The 18,825-nt window shown below is 56.5% G+C and overlaps 1 protein-coding gene across 1 annotated transcript; it reads right to left on the bottom strand.

The window, feature by feature from the left end:
- Window positions 1-2,856: 2,856 nt before the first annotated feature.
- Window positions 2,857-18,633, bottom strand: RASGRP2 (RAS guanyl releasing protein 2). Its single transcript, XM_079708603.1, has 17 exons — window positions 18,554-18,633; window positions 15,532-15,672; window positions 14,785-14,887; window positions 14,176-14,238; window positions 13,717-13,848; window positions 12,799-12,949; window positions 12,429-12,602; window positions 12,153-12,269; window positions 10,133-10,414; window positions 9,112-9,189; window positions 8,783-8,905; window positions 8,337-8,452; window positions 5,133-5,274; window positions 4,829-4,865; window positions 4,052-4,228; window positions 3,109-3,173; window positions 2,857-2,945 (listed from the first exon to the last, which is right to left on the bottom strand). Exons 2-16 carry the CDS (start codon window positions 15,602-15,604, stop codon window positions 3,115-3,117), a joined length of 1,827 nt encoding a protein of 608 aa, XP_079564729.1. The 5' UTR covers window positions 15,605-15,672; window positions 18,554-18,633; the 3' UTR covers window positions 2,857-2,945; window positions 3,109-3,114.
- Between the last annotated feature and the right edge of the window lie 192 nt (window positions 18,634-18,825).

Genomic DNA, 18,825 nt, shown 5'->3' with positions numbered 1-18,825 from the left:
GGTATGAGTTTGGAAAGAAGGGGACCCCCTTCACTCACTCATCCAACCCAAGGTGGACCTGGCACCTAGCGTGTGTATCACAAAGTTGGACACTGGGCTTCTGAATGAGGGAGGCTGTGTGTGTGTGTGTGTGTGTGTGTGTGTGTGTGTGAAAGACCATTCTGCCAGCTCACTCCAGGACCCTGATTTCTGTTGCAGGGTCCGTAATCTGCACAGCCAGTGGTAGTTGGTGCTTCCCTAGCCAGAGGCAACATGCAAGAACACTCTCATTCGACCACTAATGCATGCATGGGCACTCGGAGGCATACTCACAGCCATGCACACCTATCCATGTGCACATAGGCGTTCCCAAGGGGACACACAGGGACACCTGCAGAAATGCCCCCCCATGGCACGACACCCACAAGAAGCATATACTTGCTCAAGAACATACACAAACTTGTGCACACAGGTGCCTGAGGCAGATGCATGTCTTGGGGGGGGAACAGGTGTACACAGAGGACCTGCCCACGAGGTCATCCTGCCCCCCGAGGCACTTTGCACAGAGTGGTCAATTACTGAGTAGATGCGTGGGGACACCCCCCCCACCAGAGAGCTCCCTCCCGGCCTGTAAGGGGATGAGAGGGGGACCCAGGCCGTAGAACCCTAGAGGTTGGGAAGAGAGATCCCTGAGCCAGGTTCTAGACTTGGGGCACCTACTCTGACCTTGGAGAGACCCTCAGGATGGCCCCACCAAGGCCACTAGAGGAGCCAGAGAATGGGAACTGCTGAGTCAGGGCCTGTGAATGTGAAATTGCCTCTCTGACCCCAGAGCCCACTGCCCTGCCCATCCCCCACTGCTCCTCTCCCTGCAGGCTACACACACACACACACACACGCACGCACACACACACACACGCACACACACACACACAGACGTGTCCAGCCAGGCAACAGGGCATAGATGGGCACACAGACAGGCGCAGTGACTCACAGAGACTTTCTCTCAGACCCTTATAGATGGGTGTGGGAAGGGGTCGGGGGAGGGTAGGGGCAGGGAGAGATGCAAGAGTGAGCACTTGTCTCTGGTCCCCACCCCCAGCTCCCTGGGCCACCTTTGCCCATCAAGGGCAGGAAAGGTCACCTGGCAGCTGCTGCACCTCCCTGCCCCTCCCCCAGCTACAGTGATGTCTCCCCCGACCCAGGTCCAGGCTTCAGAGTACCGGATGTAGGTGGGACCCACCACTTCAAGACACCGCCCCAACAGGCACCCACCCAACGTGGCCCTTCTCCCATGCGCAGTCCAGTGAGGACACACGGAGGAGGAAAAATGCAGCAAATACAGTATGCATGCCTGTGCACACACATGCACACACGCACACAATGTGAAGCTCATCTGCCAAATTCACACAGGCAACCATGAAAAGGCAGTCACACGTCACAGTCCCAGGGGGAGCAGACCTGGGCACACATTTGCAAACACACACACTGGGAAGAGGCCAGGCTGGGGCTGGGGGGTGGCAGGGAGGGGAGCCAGCCGACCGGGCTGCAGGGATGGAGGCAGCGCAGGGAGCGAGCTGCTCTTCACAGCACAATCGCCGTCTGTTGTTATAGCAACTCAGCCCCCAAATCATGAAACGGATATTACAGCCTCCAGAGGAGGAAGGAAGGGAGGGGGCTGGATGGAAGGAGGGGCAGTGTGGGGGACCCAACGGGGGACAGGGCTGGGGGTGCCCAACAGGTGGCAGAGCTGCAGCTGAGAAGTAACAGGGTGGGAGGAGGAGGTACCCCAGATGAGGAGTAGGCCGGGGGGAGTGGGGTCTCAAAGGGAAAGATGGGCCTGGGGTCAAGGAACTTTGAGGGAGGGGGCTGAGGCCATTGCCAGGTCCTCAGATACTGTGCTTTGCAGGTTGGAGTTGGGGTGCTCAGGCCTCCACTCCCAGGACAACCTGCAGTTGCTGTAGGACATGCCTCAGCTTGGGGGAGGGGGGCTGGGGAGGCAGCTCCCATTCTCGGACTGCTGTCTAGAGCCTCCTGACCCCAGGAGCAGCCTGGCTCAGCTTCAGAACCTTTCGAAGACTCCCAGTCCACCCTCCTCACCAAGACCAGCCTCTGAAGTGGCCTTAGCCTTCCTCAGGTAGTCGTGACCCCCAAAACCTCCATGCTGCAAACTCGGGAGGGAAGAGCTGGGCCGGGAGAGGCTGCCAGAGGCTGACAGCAGGATCAATATGCATTTCCTCTGGAAGTCCCTGTCCTTCCGGCTGGCAGCAGCGCCAGGCCAGGAGGCTGCAAGCCCAAGGAGTGTGGCCGCCCTCGCTCCTTCCCCCACATCCAGCACTCTGGGCCGCCCCCTCCCTCCCATGATTCTCTGTAGTGAGCTCCCCGTTGCTGGAAGTATTCAAGCAGAGGCTGAAAGACCAGCTGTCAAGCAAGGGAAATTCAGCTGCGGGCTGAAGCCTATGGCTATACATGACCACCAGGCTCAGCAATTCTACTTTCAAGTTTTAGGCCCCCAAGATTCTGGACTCCTAGAGATTCTAGACCTCCCCCCCAAACTCTCTGTTCCACTGTTTCCTGGTTCTAAGGCTCTATCCCCCACAATTCTACCTCCCCGCAAGATTCCAGACACATGAGATTCCAGATCTCTCAAGATTCTCTGACTACAAAGTTTTCGGCTCCACAATTCTAGTCCCTGTGATTACGGACCCCTGCCCTCTGCCCCCCGCGAGGATTCCAGGCACTGATAGTCCAGGTTAATTACTTGGGCCTTTATTCCATCTGGAAAATACAAATATTCACAAGAACCTGTACAACCTTAGGGACACCAGCCCTGGCCCTGCCCTCAGACGCATGCCACCCCCACACCCCGCCCCCCAGCCCCAGCCTGCTGCCGCAGCACCCCAGGCTCCCTGCTCTGGTCCAAGTCTTTTCTCCAAAGCAGGCATGAGTGCTTGATCCAGTCACAGCTGGGAAGGAAAAAACAGAGGTTGTGAGGAAGACCCTCCCCCCTCCCCAAAAAGCAGGATTCCACCTGGCCTGGGCCGTTTGGACAGAGCACCCGTCCCACTCATCCCCCCATTGCCCCAGCCCTGAGTGGGGAGGCTCTGCCCAGGCTGCAGGGGGGCTCACCATCAATTACAAGTGGATGTCAAACACGCCGTCCTCCGCCGTCTGAACCTCCTCCTCTCGGATCTCTGCAGGGAGGGGGGTGTCACAGGACCAATTCCTGGGTCCCTGTGCCCTCAGCAGCCCTTCTCCCCATCACCGGAGGCACCCTGCCCCATCCCAGAACCAGAACCGTCCACCAAAAATCAATTCACTGAATGACCAAAAGGCCCAATTTTTGAGGCTCTTTTTCTAAGTGTTCATTTTGCCACAGCTTTTTTGCAGCCACAGATTTATCGGTGCAGTTTGCTTAAATGGCAGTTTTGTGTGTGTTTTACATTTTAGACCCCAGCACTTCTGGAAGGCTCAATGCAAATGGTTTCAACTTTTCTGTATTTGAGAACTTATGCCCTGTGCCTGCCTCTATTTTTGAGGACTTATGCCAGTCTGAACAGTTGCAGTCAACTGCCTTAGACCCCAGTTTAACATGGTTGTTCAGAGTGTGCTCAGCAAAATAATCATTTGAGGAATTGTCATTCAGAAAACTGACCTAGAACCACCAATGGCCCCAGGAGAGCTGCTGGGAGCTTTGGGGGGCAAGGGACTTTTCTCAGTATAGCCTCCAAAGCAGCCAAAAAGGGAAACACAGGCAAATAGCTCACAAAACTCCCTCTCCAATCCATTGTCAATCCCCCTAACAAAATAAGAGTGCAAATTGAATCTTGAAGTCTCTTTCACTTTTACTCTTTTTTATTTATTAGTCTCTCTCCTCCTCAGCCTCAGAGGGTTGAGGGCTCCCTGGTCACCTTCTGACACCCTTACCTGTCCAGCCCTTCTCCATCACCCTATCAAAATAAGACAATTACAAACTCTGCAATAGTTTCCATCCTGGAGAAGGTAATACTATGCCACCATGGCCTTGCCTCCCTCCCTCCACAGGCCAGAACAGAAAGAGACCCCTTCTTACCTGGAGGCCGGGAGCCTCGCCTGCCAGGGCGGGGCAGGGAGAAGCTGAAGGCGCGATGGTGGGTATGTGTGGGTGAGGGTGAGGGTGCAGACCCCTCCAGACTCACACTCTGGGCCCGGCGCCGGCACTCAACTGACAGACGATCCTTGCACTGCTTGTGGCAGTTAACACCACAGGCTGGGGAGGCAGATGGGGAGCCCAGCCAGATCAATTGATCAGAATACCCTTCACCCCATTCCGCAGGCCTGCACCTCTCCCCAGGTCCCTTTGCTCCTGAGCAGCTGCCCCACCAAAACAAGAGCCTCCTTTCCAAGTGCTCTCTTCATCCTACTTGGCAGTCTGTGCCCTCTCCAAAGCTCCCTGTTCCTGGGCAGCTGCCTCACCAAAATAAAGGCCCTGGTTTTTGTTTGTTTGTTTGTTGTTGGTTGTTTTTTGGGTTTTTTGTTTGCTTGTTTTGGTTTTTGGTTTTTGGGGGGTTTTCTTGGCAGCACTGCGAGGCAGGGGGGATCTTACTTCCCAGACCAGGGGTCGAACCCACACCCCCTGCAGTGGAAGCGCGTAGTCTTAACCACTGGATGGCCAGGGAAGTCCCAACAAAAGCCCTGTTAAAGGCTACCCCCTTCACGTCAATCAGCATGCCTCTCTGGCTCTAAGGTACTTCACTCCTTGGCAAAATAAGAATATTCACCCAGATAGTAACTTCCCAAAAAAAGAATATTCACCCAGATAGTAACTTCCCAAAAAACTCAGCCCAGCAGCCTTGCAACTCCATCTCACCTCGGCATTTGAGGCCCTGCTTGTAGATGCCCAGGATCTGAAATAGAGGAGGGGGCCGTCGTAGGGGGGAGGGGTTTAGAGGGGATGACTCTACTTCCTTTCCATGGGCAGGGAGTGGGGCTGACCCTTTCTGGAGCCTTAGGGCCCCCTCAGGGTTTTGTTCAGAACAGCAAGAGGAGAGGCAGGTGGAATTAAGGTTTGCCTAGGCTGAGAAGGCTCTGGCAGGGGCGGGGCCAGAAGGGAGGGCGGGGCATGGATGGGGCGGGGCCGGTGCTGGAGGGGTGTGGCTTGGGCGGGGGCTCACCAGGGCCTTGCAGTGGCGGCAGGCGACCGGGCGCAAGGAGTTGCTCTCGTGGAAGTTGTGTACGAAGCCCATGCGGCCACCCAGCACAGAGCTGGAGCGCAGAAAGTAGGAGACCATCTCCTCCTTGCTGATGCAGCCATCCCTGTCCGGGAAGGGGGAGGGCCTCAGCTCTGGGGGCCTCCCTGGGACCACCCACCACCAGCTTAACCCATCCCACTGGGAAAAACCCCTACCAAGTTAAAGGTCCTCACCGACTCCTGATTTTGGACCCCTGGTGCAGGAAAGAGAAAGAGCACTAGACTTGGAGTCAGGCAGATGTAGTAGCTGCTACTAACTAGTTGTGTGGTCTTGGGCAAGTCACTTGCCCTGGGTTTCCTCCCTGGAAAAATGGGGATCATAATTCCTGCCCTGCTCACTTCACAGGGTTGGTGTGTAAACTAAAATTGCTCTGCACTTTCCCATGGGATTATCAGCTTCTGTTTCCCAAAGTGAGCTCTGTGGAACACCAGTCCGGAGCCCTGAGAATTAAGAGATCTCTGATGAGTTTGGGGACCAGGTAAGATTGGAAAAAGCTGCACCTGTCTCACTCTTGCATAATCCTGCCAGAAAGGTAATCCAGGGCTTCCCCACGGAGCCCTTTTTTTTCATCCATTCACATATTTTAGGGAAAGAGTGAGCACGTGCTCTGGAGACAGAACTCAGTTCAAATTTAGGCTCTAATTCTTCTCTGTGTGACTTCAGGCCCCATCCCTCGGTTTCCTCTTCTATAAATGGGGACGATGATAGTTCCTACACCTCAGAGGCCTTTGGGTAAGGATTAAATGAGATAGTGCACATGGAACATTGACAACAGCGTCTGTAATGGTTAATAGATGCTGGGCCCCTGGGAGCTATTTCCACCAGGGGTGGCCCTTGTCGGAAACGCCTGCACATTGTATTTGGGTGATCCAGGTGGTCCTTCACATCAGTGGTACATTGGGACAACTGATGGTTTATGAAAATATGTAAACCTAGGCTCCTATCTCACACTGTTCATGAAAACTTAATTCCCACTAAATTCAGAACACTAATGTAAAAAATAAAATTTTCAGAGTATCTGAAAAGGTATAAGGGAAGAGTTTTGTAATCTTGAGGGGATGAAGGCCTTTCTACGCATAACACAAATCCAAGAAGCCATAAAGGAAAAGACTGACATATTGAGCACACATTTTTAAAAAATTTTATATGGAAAAGGCAACATAAATGACAGACTGGGAGAAAATATTTGCAAACATATTCAACACCAAGGGTTAATATCCATTAACAGAGATTCTAGAAATCAATGAGAAAAAGACTCACAAACCCAGTGGAATAATGGACAAAGAACATGAACAGGCAATTTACAGAAGAAATAGAAGTGGCCAATAAACATATGAAGATATCCTACCCCCACTAGTATTAAAGAAATGCAAATTTAACCAAGACACCATTTGCCAATTAGACTGGCAAAATTGTAAAGCTTATTATAGCATCCACTGCTGGCAAGGAAGTTGGGAAATGGGCACTCGTTCACTGCTGATGGGAGTGCAAGCTGGCACAACCTTGCCTGAGGTCACCTTGGCAGTCTCCCTTCTAATTTAGAATGTGCATATCTTTTGATCCAATTATCCCACTTCTAGGAATTTCTCCTACAAAAATAGTGGCCTGAGTGCATGGGTACAAAGATGTTCACAGTAGCATGGTGGATATTAATAGCGAAAAACTGGGAACAGTCTACATGTCCATCAGCAGGAGAATGGTGAGGCAAATGACGGCCCAGCCACACAGTGTAATACTCTGCAGCTGTTCTAAAGAATGAGGTAGTTCTGCATGAATCAGCCTGGAAAGATGTCCACGATGAGGGTTTAAGTGGAAAACAAAAGTAAAAAAACACAAAGCATGCAGTTCTCTCAAGACAGTGATTTAAAAACAAAAACAAAAACAAAAACCCCTGAAAACCCTACTGCCACAAATACCCAGATGCTGGTTAAAATATATCAAAAATTGCTTTAAATGCATAGGTGAGTTTGTAAGAAATGGAAACCCCCAAGTTTCAGAAACAAAGAGAGATCTTCGAATTGAGGCAGTGAGCTGTGGCTGCCCCAGGAGCCGGGTGCTGGATTTTGATACCTGCCTGGGGCCTGCAGGAGGTGGGGAGTTAAGGCTGAGACGCCTGCATGAAGCTGATGCCTTGAAGGTCTCCAAGGGCTGCACCCTCCCTAAAAGTGTGGCCTGGAAAAACTCCACCCTAACGCAGGGAGGTGACAGGGAACTGTTTTCAACTCAGAGAAAACTCTGTTTTCAACTATTTGTTCCCAACGCTGGGAGGAGAAACAAAGCAACTACAATGAACGCCACTGGCGGAACTAGATTTATACCATCATCCTGTTTGTCTGTGAAAGAGACACAGACAAATTCTCTAACAATTTGCAACATGCATGAAAAAAAGACTGGAAAGATACAGGCATTGCCACGCCAGTAATGTTACTAATGACAACCTCTGAGTGGGAAAGGAGGGAGGGAATTTTCACTTCTTACCTTATACACTTTGCTCACTATAAATCTATTTTACTACCTGGATTTTTTTTTAACCATGGATTTTTATAATATGGGGAAAAACCCAGCTTTTTGAAATATGGATAACATTAAAAAGTAAATCGACCTGGGATGGACTATAAATTTTGATTGGAATTTTGTCCGCTCAGCAAAACCAGGGTGCGAACATGGTTGTAGGGGGCATGTTTAACCTACTCCAGAGAACCAGCTGTTTGTCCAAATTGTCAGCGTGTGAATTGTGAATTGTTGATAAGCAAGTGGGTGCTGCTAATTACAGGCCTTTCTTATCTATTCATTAAGACAGGCTACCCAGGAGTTCAACGTGCCTACACTTTTTGCCAGCTGTTAGCTCCACAAATAAAATGGCATTTATGTAGCAACAGTCCCCAGGCCACCGTCTTTGCAAGACTCAGGTGGAGTCCCCCCACCCCCTCTTCGGTCTGAATAAGTGAGGTAACCCTGTGCCTCTGCAGCTGGCAGCCTCCCCGAAAATAAGAGCCCCTCCCCACATGGGTGGCTTCCTCCCTCAAGATCATCTGGTTCAATGTCCTCATCTTGCACGGGAGGAAACTAAAACCCAAGGGGAAGTGAGCCTGCCTTCCCTCTCCCCCTGCCCCCAGGCCTCCTCACTGGTTCTGGTCGAGGTCCCCAAAGGCGCTGAGGTAAGGAAAGTTCCCACGGATGATCTGGAACTCCTCCTGTGAGATGTGGCCGTCCCCATCGACATCGAAGTTCCGGAAGACAGACTGGAGTACAAAGAGGGACACAAGGGGGAGGGGAGGATAAAAGGAGCAACGGCCCCACCCTGCCCACACTCCCAGTCCAAGTGATGATGGGCGGGCGTCTCAGCTGTGGGCAGCTATCTGTCTCCCCCACCACCTCCCTTCTCCATACCCCCATCCCAACCCCACCCATTAGCTGTGCCCCGTGCCTTCTGGAGACTGAGTGTTGGCCCTTGAACCTGGCACTGGTGGTGGCTCCCAGGGCAGTGCCCTGGCAAAACGAGCCTTGATTGACCCCTACGGACCTGTCCCCCCACCCCACAGACTCCAGAGCTGGCTGCCACGGAGTCTCACCTCCACCATCTTCTCAATGTGCTCCACCATGAGTGCCTGATCCAGCTTGGGTTTGGCCGCTGAGGTCCACTCCTCCAGCACCGGGGGCCGGGGAGGCGGCGTGCAGCTGGTGGGGCTGGTTGGCTGTGGGAATGGTCGAGGCTGAGAGAGGGCCAGAGGTGAGGAAGCCCAGGGCCCAGTGGAGGAGAGAGGGCAAGCCCTGGGGACAAGGAAGCCTGCCCAACGAGCAGGATGGGTGAGGTAGCCTCTAATCTTGGAACTCCCGGGAGGGCAGACGTGGGGGAGGAAGAGGATGGGCAGAGTGGGTAAGCAGTGATTCCGTCCCTCACCGAGGACTTGGAGCGCGGTTCCCGCTGCAGGGACAGCTGGTAGAGCTCATCCTCTGTCTGATACTGATCCAGAGACACCTGGGACACACAGGTCTGATCACGCCCACTGGCCTCCGCTGCTCTCAGGAGCCCACTGCCCAGAACTCAGACCCATAGGTCCACCTAGAGGTCGCAGCCCAGCCCCGAGCCTGGCCCAGAAGCTAGACTCAGGATGAAGGCCAGCTTAGAACACATCCCAGCAACCACACGCCAGCCTAGCACACAGACCAGAACCTGTATCTTGGCCCCAAACCTTGAACACAATGCACTGCCAAGATCTCAGCCAAGAATCCAGGTCACAACCCAGCTGAGAGCTCTGAAATTCCCCCCGAACACAGAACCCCACCCAACAACCAGACTCCAGCTCAGATTTCAATCCCCATCTCAGTCCAGAACCTAGAAACAGGTAAGACTTCACACCAAACCTTAAAACCTAAGCCCCAGCCCAACAATTAGAACCTAGTCCAGATCTGGACTAGAACCCAACTCCTATGCTAGGGCTCAAAACCAAGTCCAAGACCAAGCCCAGAACCTCAGAGCTCAGGGCCATGTTTAAAAGCCACCCCTGGGGAATTCCCTGGCGGTCCCGGGGTTAGAACTTGGCCCTTTCACTGCCGAGGGTGCGGGTTCCATCCCTGGTCAGGGAACTAAGATCCCACAAGCCACGAAGCACAGCCAAAAAATAAAAATTAAAATTAAAAAAATAAAATAAAAGCCACCCCTATACCCAGAATCCAGAGTTTGACCCCAAACCTTGAACACAGCCCACTGCTAGGAACTCAACCCAGGGCCCAGGCCCAGCCTCAAGTCCACATGCCAGCCTCAGGGGCCCACAGCCCCATCTGGAGCCTAGAACCCTTCTCCAAGTTCACCCCAACCTTGGGGCCCAGGCTGGGTCTCAGTTCTTCGATCATAACTGAGAACCCAAGGCCAAGCCTGCAGGACCAGGTGCAGCTGTCGACCCTGCTGCCTGGCCCCTCACCGTCAGCAGGCTCAGCAGGTCGGGGTTGGCTTGCACTGGGGGCTGAAGGCTGGTCACCATGGCCAGCTCCTCCAGGATGCTGAAGAGCTGCTTCATCTTGGCCCCATTAAGTCGGGTCCGGGTGGGGTCCAGCCAGTCAGGCAGTGCCAGCTGCAGGGCCACCAGGTCCTTGAGGTGCACACCCAAGATGGGAAAGCGGAAACCCATGCAGGCTGCCAGCCGGCGCCGGTAGTTGCCATAGTTGCCAGTGGCCGTCACTAGTTCTGTCAGACCTTCCCAGAGCTGGGGGACAAAGGGAAGAGGGTCACACACACACACACACACACACACACACACACACACACACACACATCACATACACATCACATATCTCAGGCTCATCTCTCCTTCCCCTGCCCAGCCCTGGAAACGTGGGAGAGGATGTTGAGTCAGGGTCAGGGATGGGTGAAAGGTCAAAAGCCTCCCTCACTATCCCCCAACATTGGGTCCCTTAGCCCCTGGAATCAGAATTCATAGGTCATGAGTTCAAAGGGACACCCACTACCAAATACCACACCTCTACACCAGACCTGGGCACAGATTATCATCAACATTTAACAGAAGAGGGGACTTCCCTGGTGGTCCAGTGGTAAAGAACCCACCTTCCAATGCAGGGGACACGGGTTTGATCCTTGATCAGGGAGCTAAGATCCCACATGCCGCCGGGCATCTAAGCCCCCGTGCCGCAACTACTGAGCTCGTGTGCCTCAACAAGAGAGCCTGCGTGCCGCAAACTACAGAGCCCAGCACTCTGGAACCTGTGCGCAACAACTAGAGAGAAGCCCGCACGCCGCAATGAAGAGCCCGCGCCGCAACAAAAGATCCCGCAAGCTTCAGCGAAGACCCCACGTGCCGCGGCTAAGACCTGACGCAGCCAAATAAATAAATAAATAAATAATTTTTAAAAAAACCATTTCACAGGAGAGGAAACTGAGGATCACGGAGGCAGAGCAGCACAGGACGATGATTTCGAAGAATATTCTTAGTGGTATCATTCGTAACAGCCCAAACTGGAAAAACCCCAAATGTTCAATAGTAGAGGAGATACACAAATCAGGGTGGACTAAAATATTATACAGCAACGGAAGTGAATGAACAATTGCTCCACATAACAGAACGTAAGAATGAAAGAAGCAAGAAGTAAAATCACATATACAACACAATTCCATTCATAGGAGGTTCAAAAACAGGAAACAAGAAACCCACATGGTTTTGGGATGCATGCATAGGTGGTAAAGCTATCAAGAAAAACAAGGTCAGGAATTCCCTGGTGGTCCAGTGGTTAGGATTCTGAGCTTCCACTGCAGGGAGCACGGGTTTGGGGAACTAAGATCCCACATGCCGTGCAGTACGGCCAAAATAAATGAATAAATAAATAAAAATTTTTAAAAAGAAAGAAAGAAAAGCAAGGTCCTCATCCTTAGGAATGTCATGACATCGTTTGCCTCTGATGAGGAGGGAGTTATGCTCTAAGGTGCTGGGGGCTTCGGGGGCCGGCAGCGTTCTACTTCTTGACCTGAGTGGTAGTTACAGAGGCGTTTTCTAATTTTTTTTTAACTGTACATATGTTTTATAGACTTTTCTATATGTATGTCACCAGTTATGTTTTTTAAAATAAAATAGGGACTTCCCTGGTGGTCCCGTGGTTAAGACTCAGTGCTTCCACTGCAGGGGGCACGGGTTTGATCCCTGGTCAGGGAACTAAGATCCCACATGTGTGTGGCACGGCCAAAAAAATAAAATAAAATAAAATAAGCAGGGGAAGAGTAAAGCACGAGCTTTGAAGTTCGGCAGACCTGTGAGACTCCAGTCTGCTGCTTTCACTGTGCAACTGGGAAAGGATTTAACCCCCAGACTCAGTTTCCTCATTTATCAAATGAAGAGGGAGTGCCCAGCCCCCAGCGCTGCTGGGAGTTCTCAGCGAGGCCAGCCCTGGGAAGGCTGACCAGGCCATTCCCCTGACCCCCCGAGTCTCAAGCACCTTGATGGTCTCTGGGCTCACGTGGCTGTGGGTCTCCTTGAGGCGGGAGATGGAGCTGTGGCTCAGGCCCCCGACCACTGCCATCAGCGTGTTGAAATTCTGCAGCTCCAGGAGTTTCTGGGGAATAAATGGAGAGAGATGAGGCAGTGAGTCACTGAGTGGGTCCAGAATTTGGCCCAGCTTTTCTGGAGAAGACCTGGCAGTGGGTTAGGGGAAAGGAGGGACTCAGCCCTACGGGCAGTTTGGGAGGTTGGGGGGAAGGGGAGGGGCAGGCACCTCTGCAACGTGGACGAAGTGTGTGATGACCAGGGCCCGCTGCGGGGCTGTGGGCTTGCTGAGAATCATGAGTTGCACCCACTGCGAGACACTGTTGAAGAGGGAGATGAAGCGCTCCAGGACAGGGTTGTCCACGGTGCAGCCGTGAGTCACAAAACTGTGATAGTCCTGGAACTGCAGGCAGAGTGGCCTCAGCACCCTGTGGCCCTCCCCTCACCAAAGGCCGCTCCTCACCCTCCAGCGGCCCTTTGGTGGTTACACTGAAACCCCAGACCCACCCTGTGACCCCACCTACCCCAGAGACCCTGCCCCTCCTGGCACCCCCTCCCCAGCCCACACCCGCTCCCTGACAAAGGCCATTGGGCCTCACCAGGATCTTGCAAAAGGAGCGATATTCCAAGTAGGTGAGATGTGCTGCCAGCTCCATGGGGTCCAGGTGGTCAAACAACAGGGACATCTTGCGCTTTTTCTGTTCCACAGGGTTCCTCTGGGTCACCTGCCGATTCCACTTGTAGGTGGGGCTGGGGAGTGGGGCGGGGCAGTGAGTCCTTTGCTGGAGATGCCCCACCCCTCATGGCCCTACACTCATGCCACTCACGCTGACCGCGAGACACTGTGCAGAGCACGAATGTCCCCAGTCCCAGCACCTCCTGCAATCTCCCCCCTCGTCATGCACTCAACACAGATTTATGGAAGACCTACTCTGTGCCAGGCACTGTGCTAGGCGCTGGGGGTACAGAGATGAGCAAGACACGGTTCCTGCCCCCGAGGAGCTCACAGTCTACTGAGGGAGACAGACACAGAAACAAACAATCACGAAATAGCGTGGCACAAGTGCGGAGGTCTTTGGGCAGAGGTCTGCACGAAGTGTCATGGAGGAACAGAGGCCAGAATGACAAATTCTGCCCTGAAAGAGTCCACAGACACTCCACACTTGTGCTGAGTTTTGATAACATGGAGGAGGGGGCAAGGGGACATGAGCAAAGCGCCATGGTGGGAAAGGATGCAGGGGCTGCAGAATGGTGAGTGGACCCGTGCAGCTGCAGTATGAGGTGCCTGGTATAGGGTGGTGGGCTGTGGAAGATGAGGCAGGAATGCCAAGCTGGCCTGAGACTATGAAAGGCCTTAATCCCCAGCCGAGGCGTTTTGGAGACACTAGGAAGCCATAGAAGGTTTTTAAGCAAGAGTGACATGACCCTCACCCATTCAATTCAACAAACATTTATTAAGTGCAGATGGTGTAGGATGCTGAGTGCCCTGCCCAGCCCTCCGAGCTCCCCCCACGCACACGCTCTCGATGTCGATGAGGCTGCTGTGCCGGCGGTTCCCTTCTTGGTCTAGCAGAGCCTTCAGCTCCTTGATCTGCTCAGCGAGCTCAGGATTCAAATCAAACTCCGCTGGGAATGCTGAGATCCAGTACCTGGTGGAGGTTCAGAGTCACCCAAGGCAGCCCTTCCCCCACCATCCCCTAGGACTGTAGTTCCCCAGAGAGGGGGAAAGAGCCTCAAACTGTGGTTCCCCTCACCCAGCTCTTTCCTTCCCCACCCGCACTGGGCAGATCAGAAAACAGGGACTGGGCCAGGACCAGGAAGGGGCAGGCCTGCGGCAGCACAACCACCACGGACAGAGCCGGGTTCAAACCCACATGACCAGCTTCCAGAACGAGCTACTTCCACTCCTTCAGGCCAGTCTGATGCCTGAGATAAGGGAGCAGAGAAGGGGACAGAGCCCCAGGAGGAAGACTCACCTGACCAGATGGCATGTTTTCACCTGAAGCGAGCTGGAGTTGTCCTTCCGGGATTGTTGGTAGGTGAAGCAGAGTTAAGGAAAACAAGGATGGAGACTTACTCTAGAAGGGGAGGCAGGGGATGGGACCCGAGTTCTTGGGGGAGGCTGAGGGCAGGGCCTGGTTCTAGGAGAAATTCTAGGGGTGGGGTCTGGGGTGGGCAGGGCCCAAGCTCTGGAAAGGGGCTGAAAGCAGAGGTGAGGTGTGAGCTTTGGGAGGGTGCCTGGATGGAATGGGGGCCAGATTCTGGGAGAGGCTGAGAGCAGGACCTGGGTTCTGGGAGAGAAGCAAGAGGCAGGGCCTGCGCTGGGAGTAGGAACAGGTTCTAGGCTGTGGGGAGGGGAGAGCAAGGCCTAGGCTGGGGAGAGACCGGGGGACGGGGGCCTTAGTTCTAAGGGGAGGAAAGGGGTGGAGCTTAGGCCCTAGCTGGAGCCTGGGCCAATCCTGATTTCTGTGATGTGGGAGTGGCCCACGCTCTAGGAGCAAAGCCCATCCTCTGCCCCCGCTGGGCAGCGGGGCTCCCTTATGGACGCGGACTGCAGGGCCCTTGGCGAGGCCGGCGAAGGATATATGTGCAGCAGTTTTGCCGCCAGCTGAGAGGAAGGGATGTACCAGGGGTGCATCATGAGGAACATGCGCACCAGCTGCGGGTCCCGCACCTTCCCGGAGTCATCTAACTCCGAGGGGTCAAGGAGAAGCGGGTTGACCCTACGTCCCGCAGCTGCGGTCCCTAAACCCTACCCCGCAGCCTGCCAGGTTTCTGGCTCCCAGCCGCCTCCGGCTTTCCCAGGGCTCCGAAACCAGGAGGCAGATTATAAAGTAAAGGTAGGGTGGAAGAGGGATAAGGCAGGATCCGAGGAACTAGAGAAGAGCGTCTGAGTCGGGCCTGTAGTCTGGAGGGGAACCAGCTGGGGCGGAAGGAGACGGGTTCCGTGGGGTCAAGAATCCAGAGGTCATTTCCTGAGTGCCTGGGGAAGGGGCACCCCTTCACCAGATAAGCCACCCCCCATCAGCCGGAAACAGCTTCCAGGCCGCAATAGCGAGTTCCTCCGGATCCCCCGGGGAGACAGATAACGGTCCTCATGGGTCAGAGTCTGGGGACCCCGCCGTCCCTCCCTTCAACGCTGGTATACTAGGGAAGGGAAACCTTTTTCTCTTTCTGCACCGTGTGGATCTCTCTACCCCGGGATGAAGAGGAGACTTTCGTCAAAGAGGCTGCAGGATGCGAGTTGGGCAGAGGTCTGCCCTGGGAGGCAGGGGTCAGGGTTCAGGCTCCCGGCTGGTCTCAGGCTGGGCGTGTCCTCCCGTGCCACTCACCGAAGGCTTCAATACAACCACGGAGCAGCTCCTCCACCGTGCAGCCCTTGTCCAGGTCCAGGGTGCCCGCCATGGCCTCCGGCGCGGGTAGGCTGGTTCAAGCTGCGCTCCGAGAGCCTCCACGGGGTTCGGACCGGACCCCTGTCCCGGGAGAGGCAGAGCGGGAGTCTGCGGAGGCGCGGGCCGGGGGAGCGGCCCGCGGACAGAAATGGGGCGGGGCAGGCACGCCCCCTGCTGGGCAGGGGCGGAGTCGTCCGCCGCGGCCACTCCTGGGGTTAACTGGCCCGGGATGTTGCAACCCACCAGTTGGGAAACGAACTGACGAAGAAGCTTCCGGCCCACCCTTGGAGTCGTGGGAGGGCTGAGGGACTCCCCGGGGATGGGGACGAGCCAGAACTCCGGGGGCTGGTTAGTGTCCCAGCCCCCCTCCCCGCAGGCCCTCTTCTCCTCACGTCCTCTCCCCAGAGGCACCTGCAGCACCCCGCAGCTCAGTTCTGCGCTCCTCCCGCTTCCCTCCCTTCACAGCTTCCCTTCCCCCGCAGGGTTATTTTGGGAACCCAGAGCCTGAGGGGACCTCGGAGGAATTTCTCCCTGGGATGAGAGGGGGGAGGAACCCAGGCGTCCTGCCCGCGTCGCCCCCTCCCGGGCTCCCCGGAAAGGGAGGCGCTGTGGCAGCCCCCAGGGGCCTGCCACTGGGGAGGCGGGCTGGAGCGGAGAGGAACATTCCTGGGGGGGGGGGTGCGGAGAGGGCGGAGCGGGGAGCCCACTGCGGCCCGGAGGCGTCAGCGGGAAGCCTGAGCCTGGGAACCGCGCGCTCCCAAGCCACCTCCTCCGTGAAGGCCCCAAGGGTCCCGGCTCAGCCCTTCCGCAGGCTATCTTCATCCCCAGACCCTGACGCAGGTCCCCATACTGCACAGTCGAACTGAGTGCACACACAGGCCGTCCACACTCGAGCACAGAGTAGGGTGCCCAGAAGGGGGCGCTAGCACCGTGCAGGGTGGAGAGTGCCTGTACGACTCCACCAGCAACTCCAGTCACTGGCGGGAATATACGCACCCATGCAGAGACAGACACTCATTCCACACCCGAGGCCAGGGGCCCACATCGGGGTGCAAGAATGCCTGAGGCTCCCACAAAGCCGAGCCTCAGGCAATTACCTCCCATACTCTCTCTCACACACACAATGGCACCCACACCCCTCGCACACCTGAACGAAGGAAACCTCGGACACACATACCCAGCTCTCTACCCCAGAATGCAAACCCGTTGAAGGGGCCGGCTTCCGGCCCTGCTGCTCACTAGAGCCAGGCCAGCCTGGAGTTCCGTGGCCACAGCAGCTCGACATCCGCACACGTGTGCACACACGCAAGGCAGTGCACCTACACGCATGTACACTCTCCCACACATGCACACACCGGTGGGTACGCACACACACCCATTCCGCCCCCGCCCCCTTCATCTGCGATCCAGGGCCAGCCCTGCGGCCCCAGCGACCTGACATCCCGCACCCACGGACGCTGGCAAAGCCTTGCCCCACAGAAGGTACCCCGCCCCTACACATACTCCCCCGGGCTGCAAGCGGGGAGCGGGGGTCTCCTCTATGGAGTTCTCTGGTAGACTTTTCCTAGGAGCCACCCAGAGTCATCGCCGCCCGGCTCTCCCGCTTCCTCACTGTGTGACCTTGAGAGTCACTTGGCCTCTCGGAGCCTCAATTTTCTCATCTGTCAAATGGGGGCTTCGCCGGGGAAGGTCCCGCTGAGACGTGGCTAGGAAGAGCCGGGTGCGCCCCGGATGCCGCCCCCTCCCGCGCTTGTCCAGGGAGCTTCGGGTCTCTCGGCAGGTCCCTCCTAGCCCGGACCCGGGCCGCAGATTCCCCACCCACCAACCCACCCGCCGCCCTCGGCCCGTCTGCGCCGCCCTCGAGGGCCCCTAGGGGCCGGGCCTCCCCTGCCCTGCACCCCCCCCCCCCCCCGCCCCGTGCTCACTCACTCACACTTGGGACCCGCAGCAAGAAGCCCGCACCCGGCCCGGCTGGCACCACCTCCGTGCTCTCCCGCCCGCCGACCTCGCTGCGGCTGCGGCTCCCGCCCGCTCTCCGCGCCGCGGCCCCGCTCCCCGCCGCCCCGCCCCCGCGCCGCGGCCGCCCCCTCCTCTCCTCTCCCCTCCTCTCCCCTCCCGCCCCTGCGCCGGGCTCCGCACCGGCGGCTGCGCCTCCCCCATCGGGGGCTCCCTCTCGCCCCGCACGCGGCGGTCCCTGCGGCAGCTTAACCCCTGCCCTGCCGCGCCGCCCGGGAGACCAGGGCCGCGGGCGGGGGGGCTGCGCCACGGGCCGCGCCGAGGGTGGGTGAGGGGAGGTCAGGCCGCGCGGGACGTGGAGCGGGGGAACTAAACCACCGGTCCTCTCCCTCCATCACAGACACCCCCCTGCCCCCCGCCCTGCCTGGTGTGGGGCAGAGGAAGCCGGGAGGGGCAGGAAGCAGACTGCGGTGGGGAAGGGGCGCCCCGCCCAGCCCCCGGCCCGGGTTCCTGTTTTCTAGACAAACCGTTCCCACGGGGCTAACCCGGCCTGGGGCCGGGCGTCTTCCTGCGGGCAGCGGGGGGCACAGGTTGAGTAGAGATCGGGGGCGTGGGCGCGGCGGGTCCTTGTGATAGCCTGGGGGAGGGGCTAGGACAAGGTGGGAACACTTGGGGGAGAGGGGCTTGTGGGGAGGGAGGAATGAAAACGCGGCTACCTGGAGAAGGGGCCTCGAGGTCTGGGGATAGAGGGAGCTCCAGTTCACACAGGAGGGACTGGGGCCCCGGAAGCCTGGCTCCCCATGAGGCCAGATGAAAAGGGGCAGCTGCAAGCGACGGGTGGGTTCTCCGCAGCTAGAAAACTGGAGCCTGGAGGCCTGGCCAACCTCCCCGCCCCCTCCGGCAGAGAGGAACTTGGGAGGGGAAGCCGCAGGCGGTTGGGGTCCCCACAGCCGGGCCTAGGGGAGCCGGTAACAGTTTCCGGCTGTTCAGGTTCAAACACACTCACTGTGAAACCATCGGGCCCCAAACAAATCTTCTGAGGCTTGCCCCGCCCTGCTACCCGGCTGCGGAGGCAGGACCTCCCCCACACCTCAATCTCGGTAAAACGAGACCTACAAACAGGCCCCTTCTGGTCCTTAGTTTCCCCAAGTGAGGAGGGGCAACACCGGCCTAGCCTAGACGGTCTGTGTGTGTCCCCCGCCCTAACACTCTCCTTACTTTGGACCTAGCGCAGCCACCTGCTGAGAGACCCTTAAACGCCGCAGTGGGGCGGGGCTC

The sequence above is a fragment of the Hyperoodon ampullatus genome, assembly GCF_949752795.1.
Source record: "Hyperoodon ampullatus genome assembly, chromosome: 7".
NCBI lineage: Eukaryota > Metazoa > Chordata > Mammalia > Artiodactyla > Ziphiidae > Hyperoodon > Hyperoodon ampullatus.
This window is presented reverse-complemented; position numbering and strand designations above follow the sequence as displayed.

Coding starts and splice junctions, on each gene's coding strand:
- RASGRP2 (XM_079708603.1), bottom strand. CDS start 15,604: ATGGCGGGCACCCTGGACCTGGACAAGGGCTGCACGGTGGAGGAGCTG. Junction 12,950..13,716: donor CTCATCGACATCGAGAGCGT/GTGCGTGGGGGG, acceptor CCCACTCCCCAG/CCCCACCTACAAGTGGAATC. Junction 12,270..12,428: donor ACTTCGTCCACGTTGCAGAG/GTGCCTGCCCCT, acceptor TTTATTCCCCAG/AAACTCCTGGAGCTGCAGAA.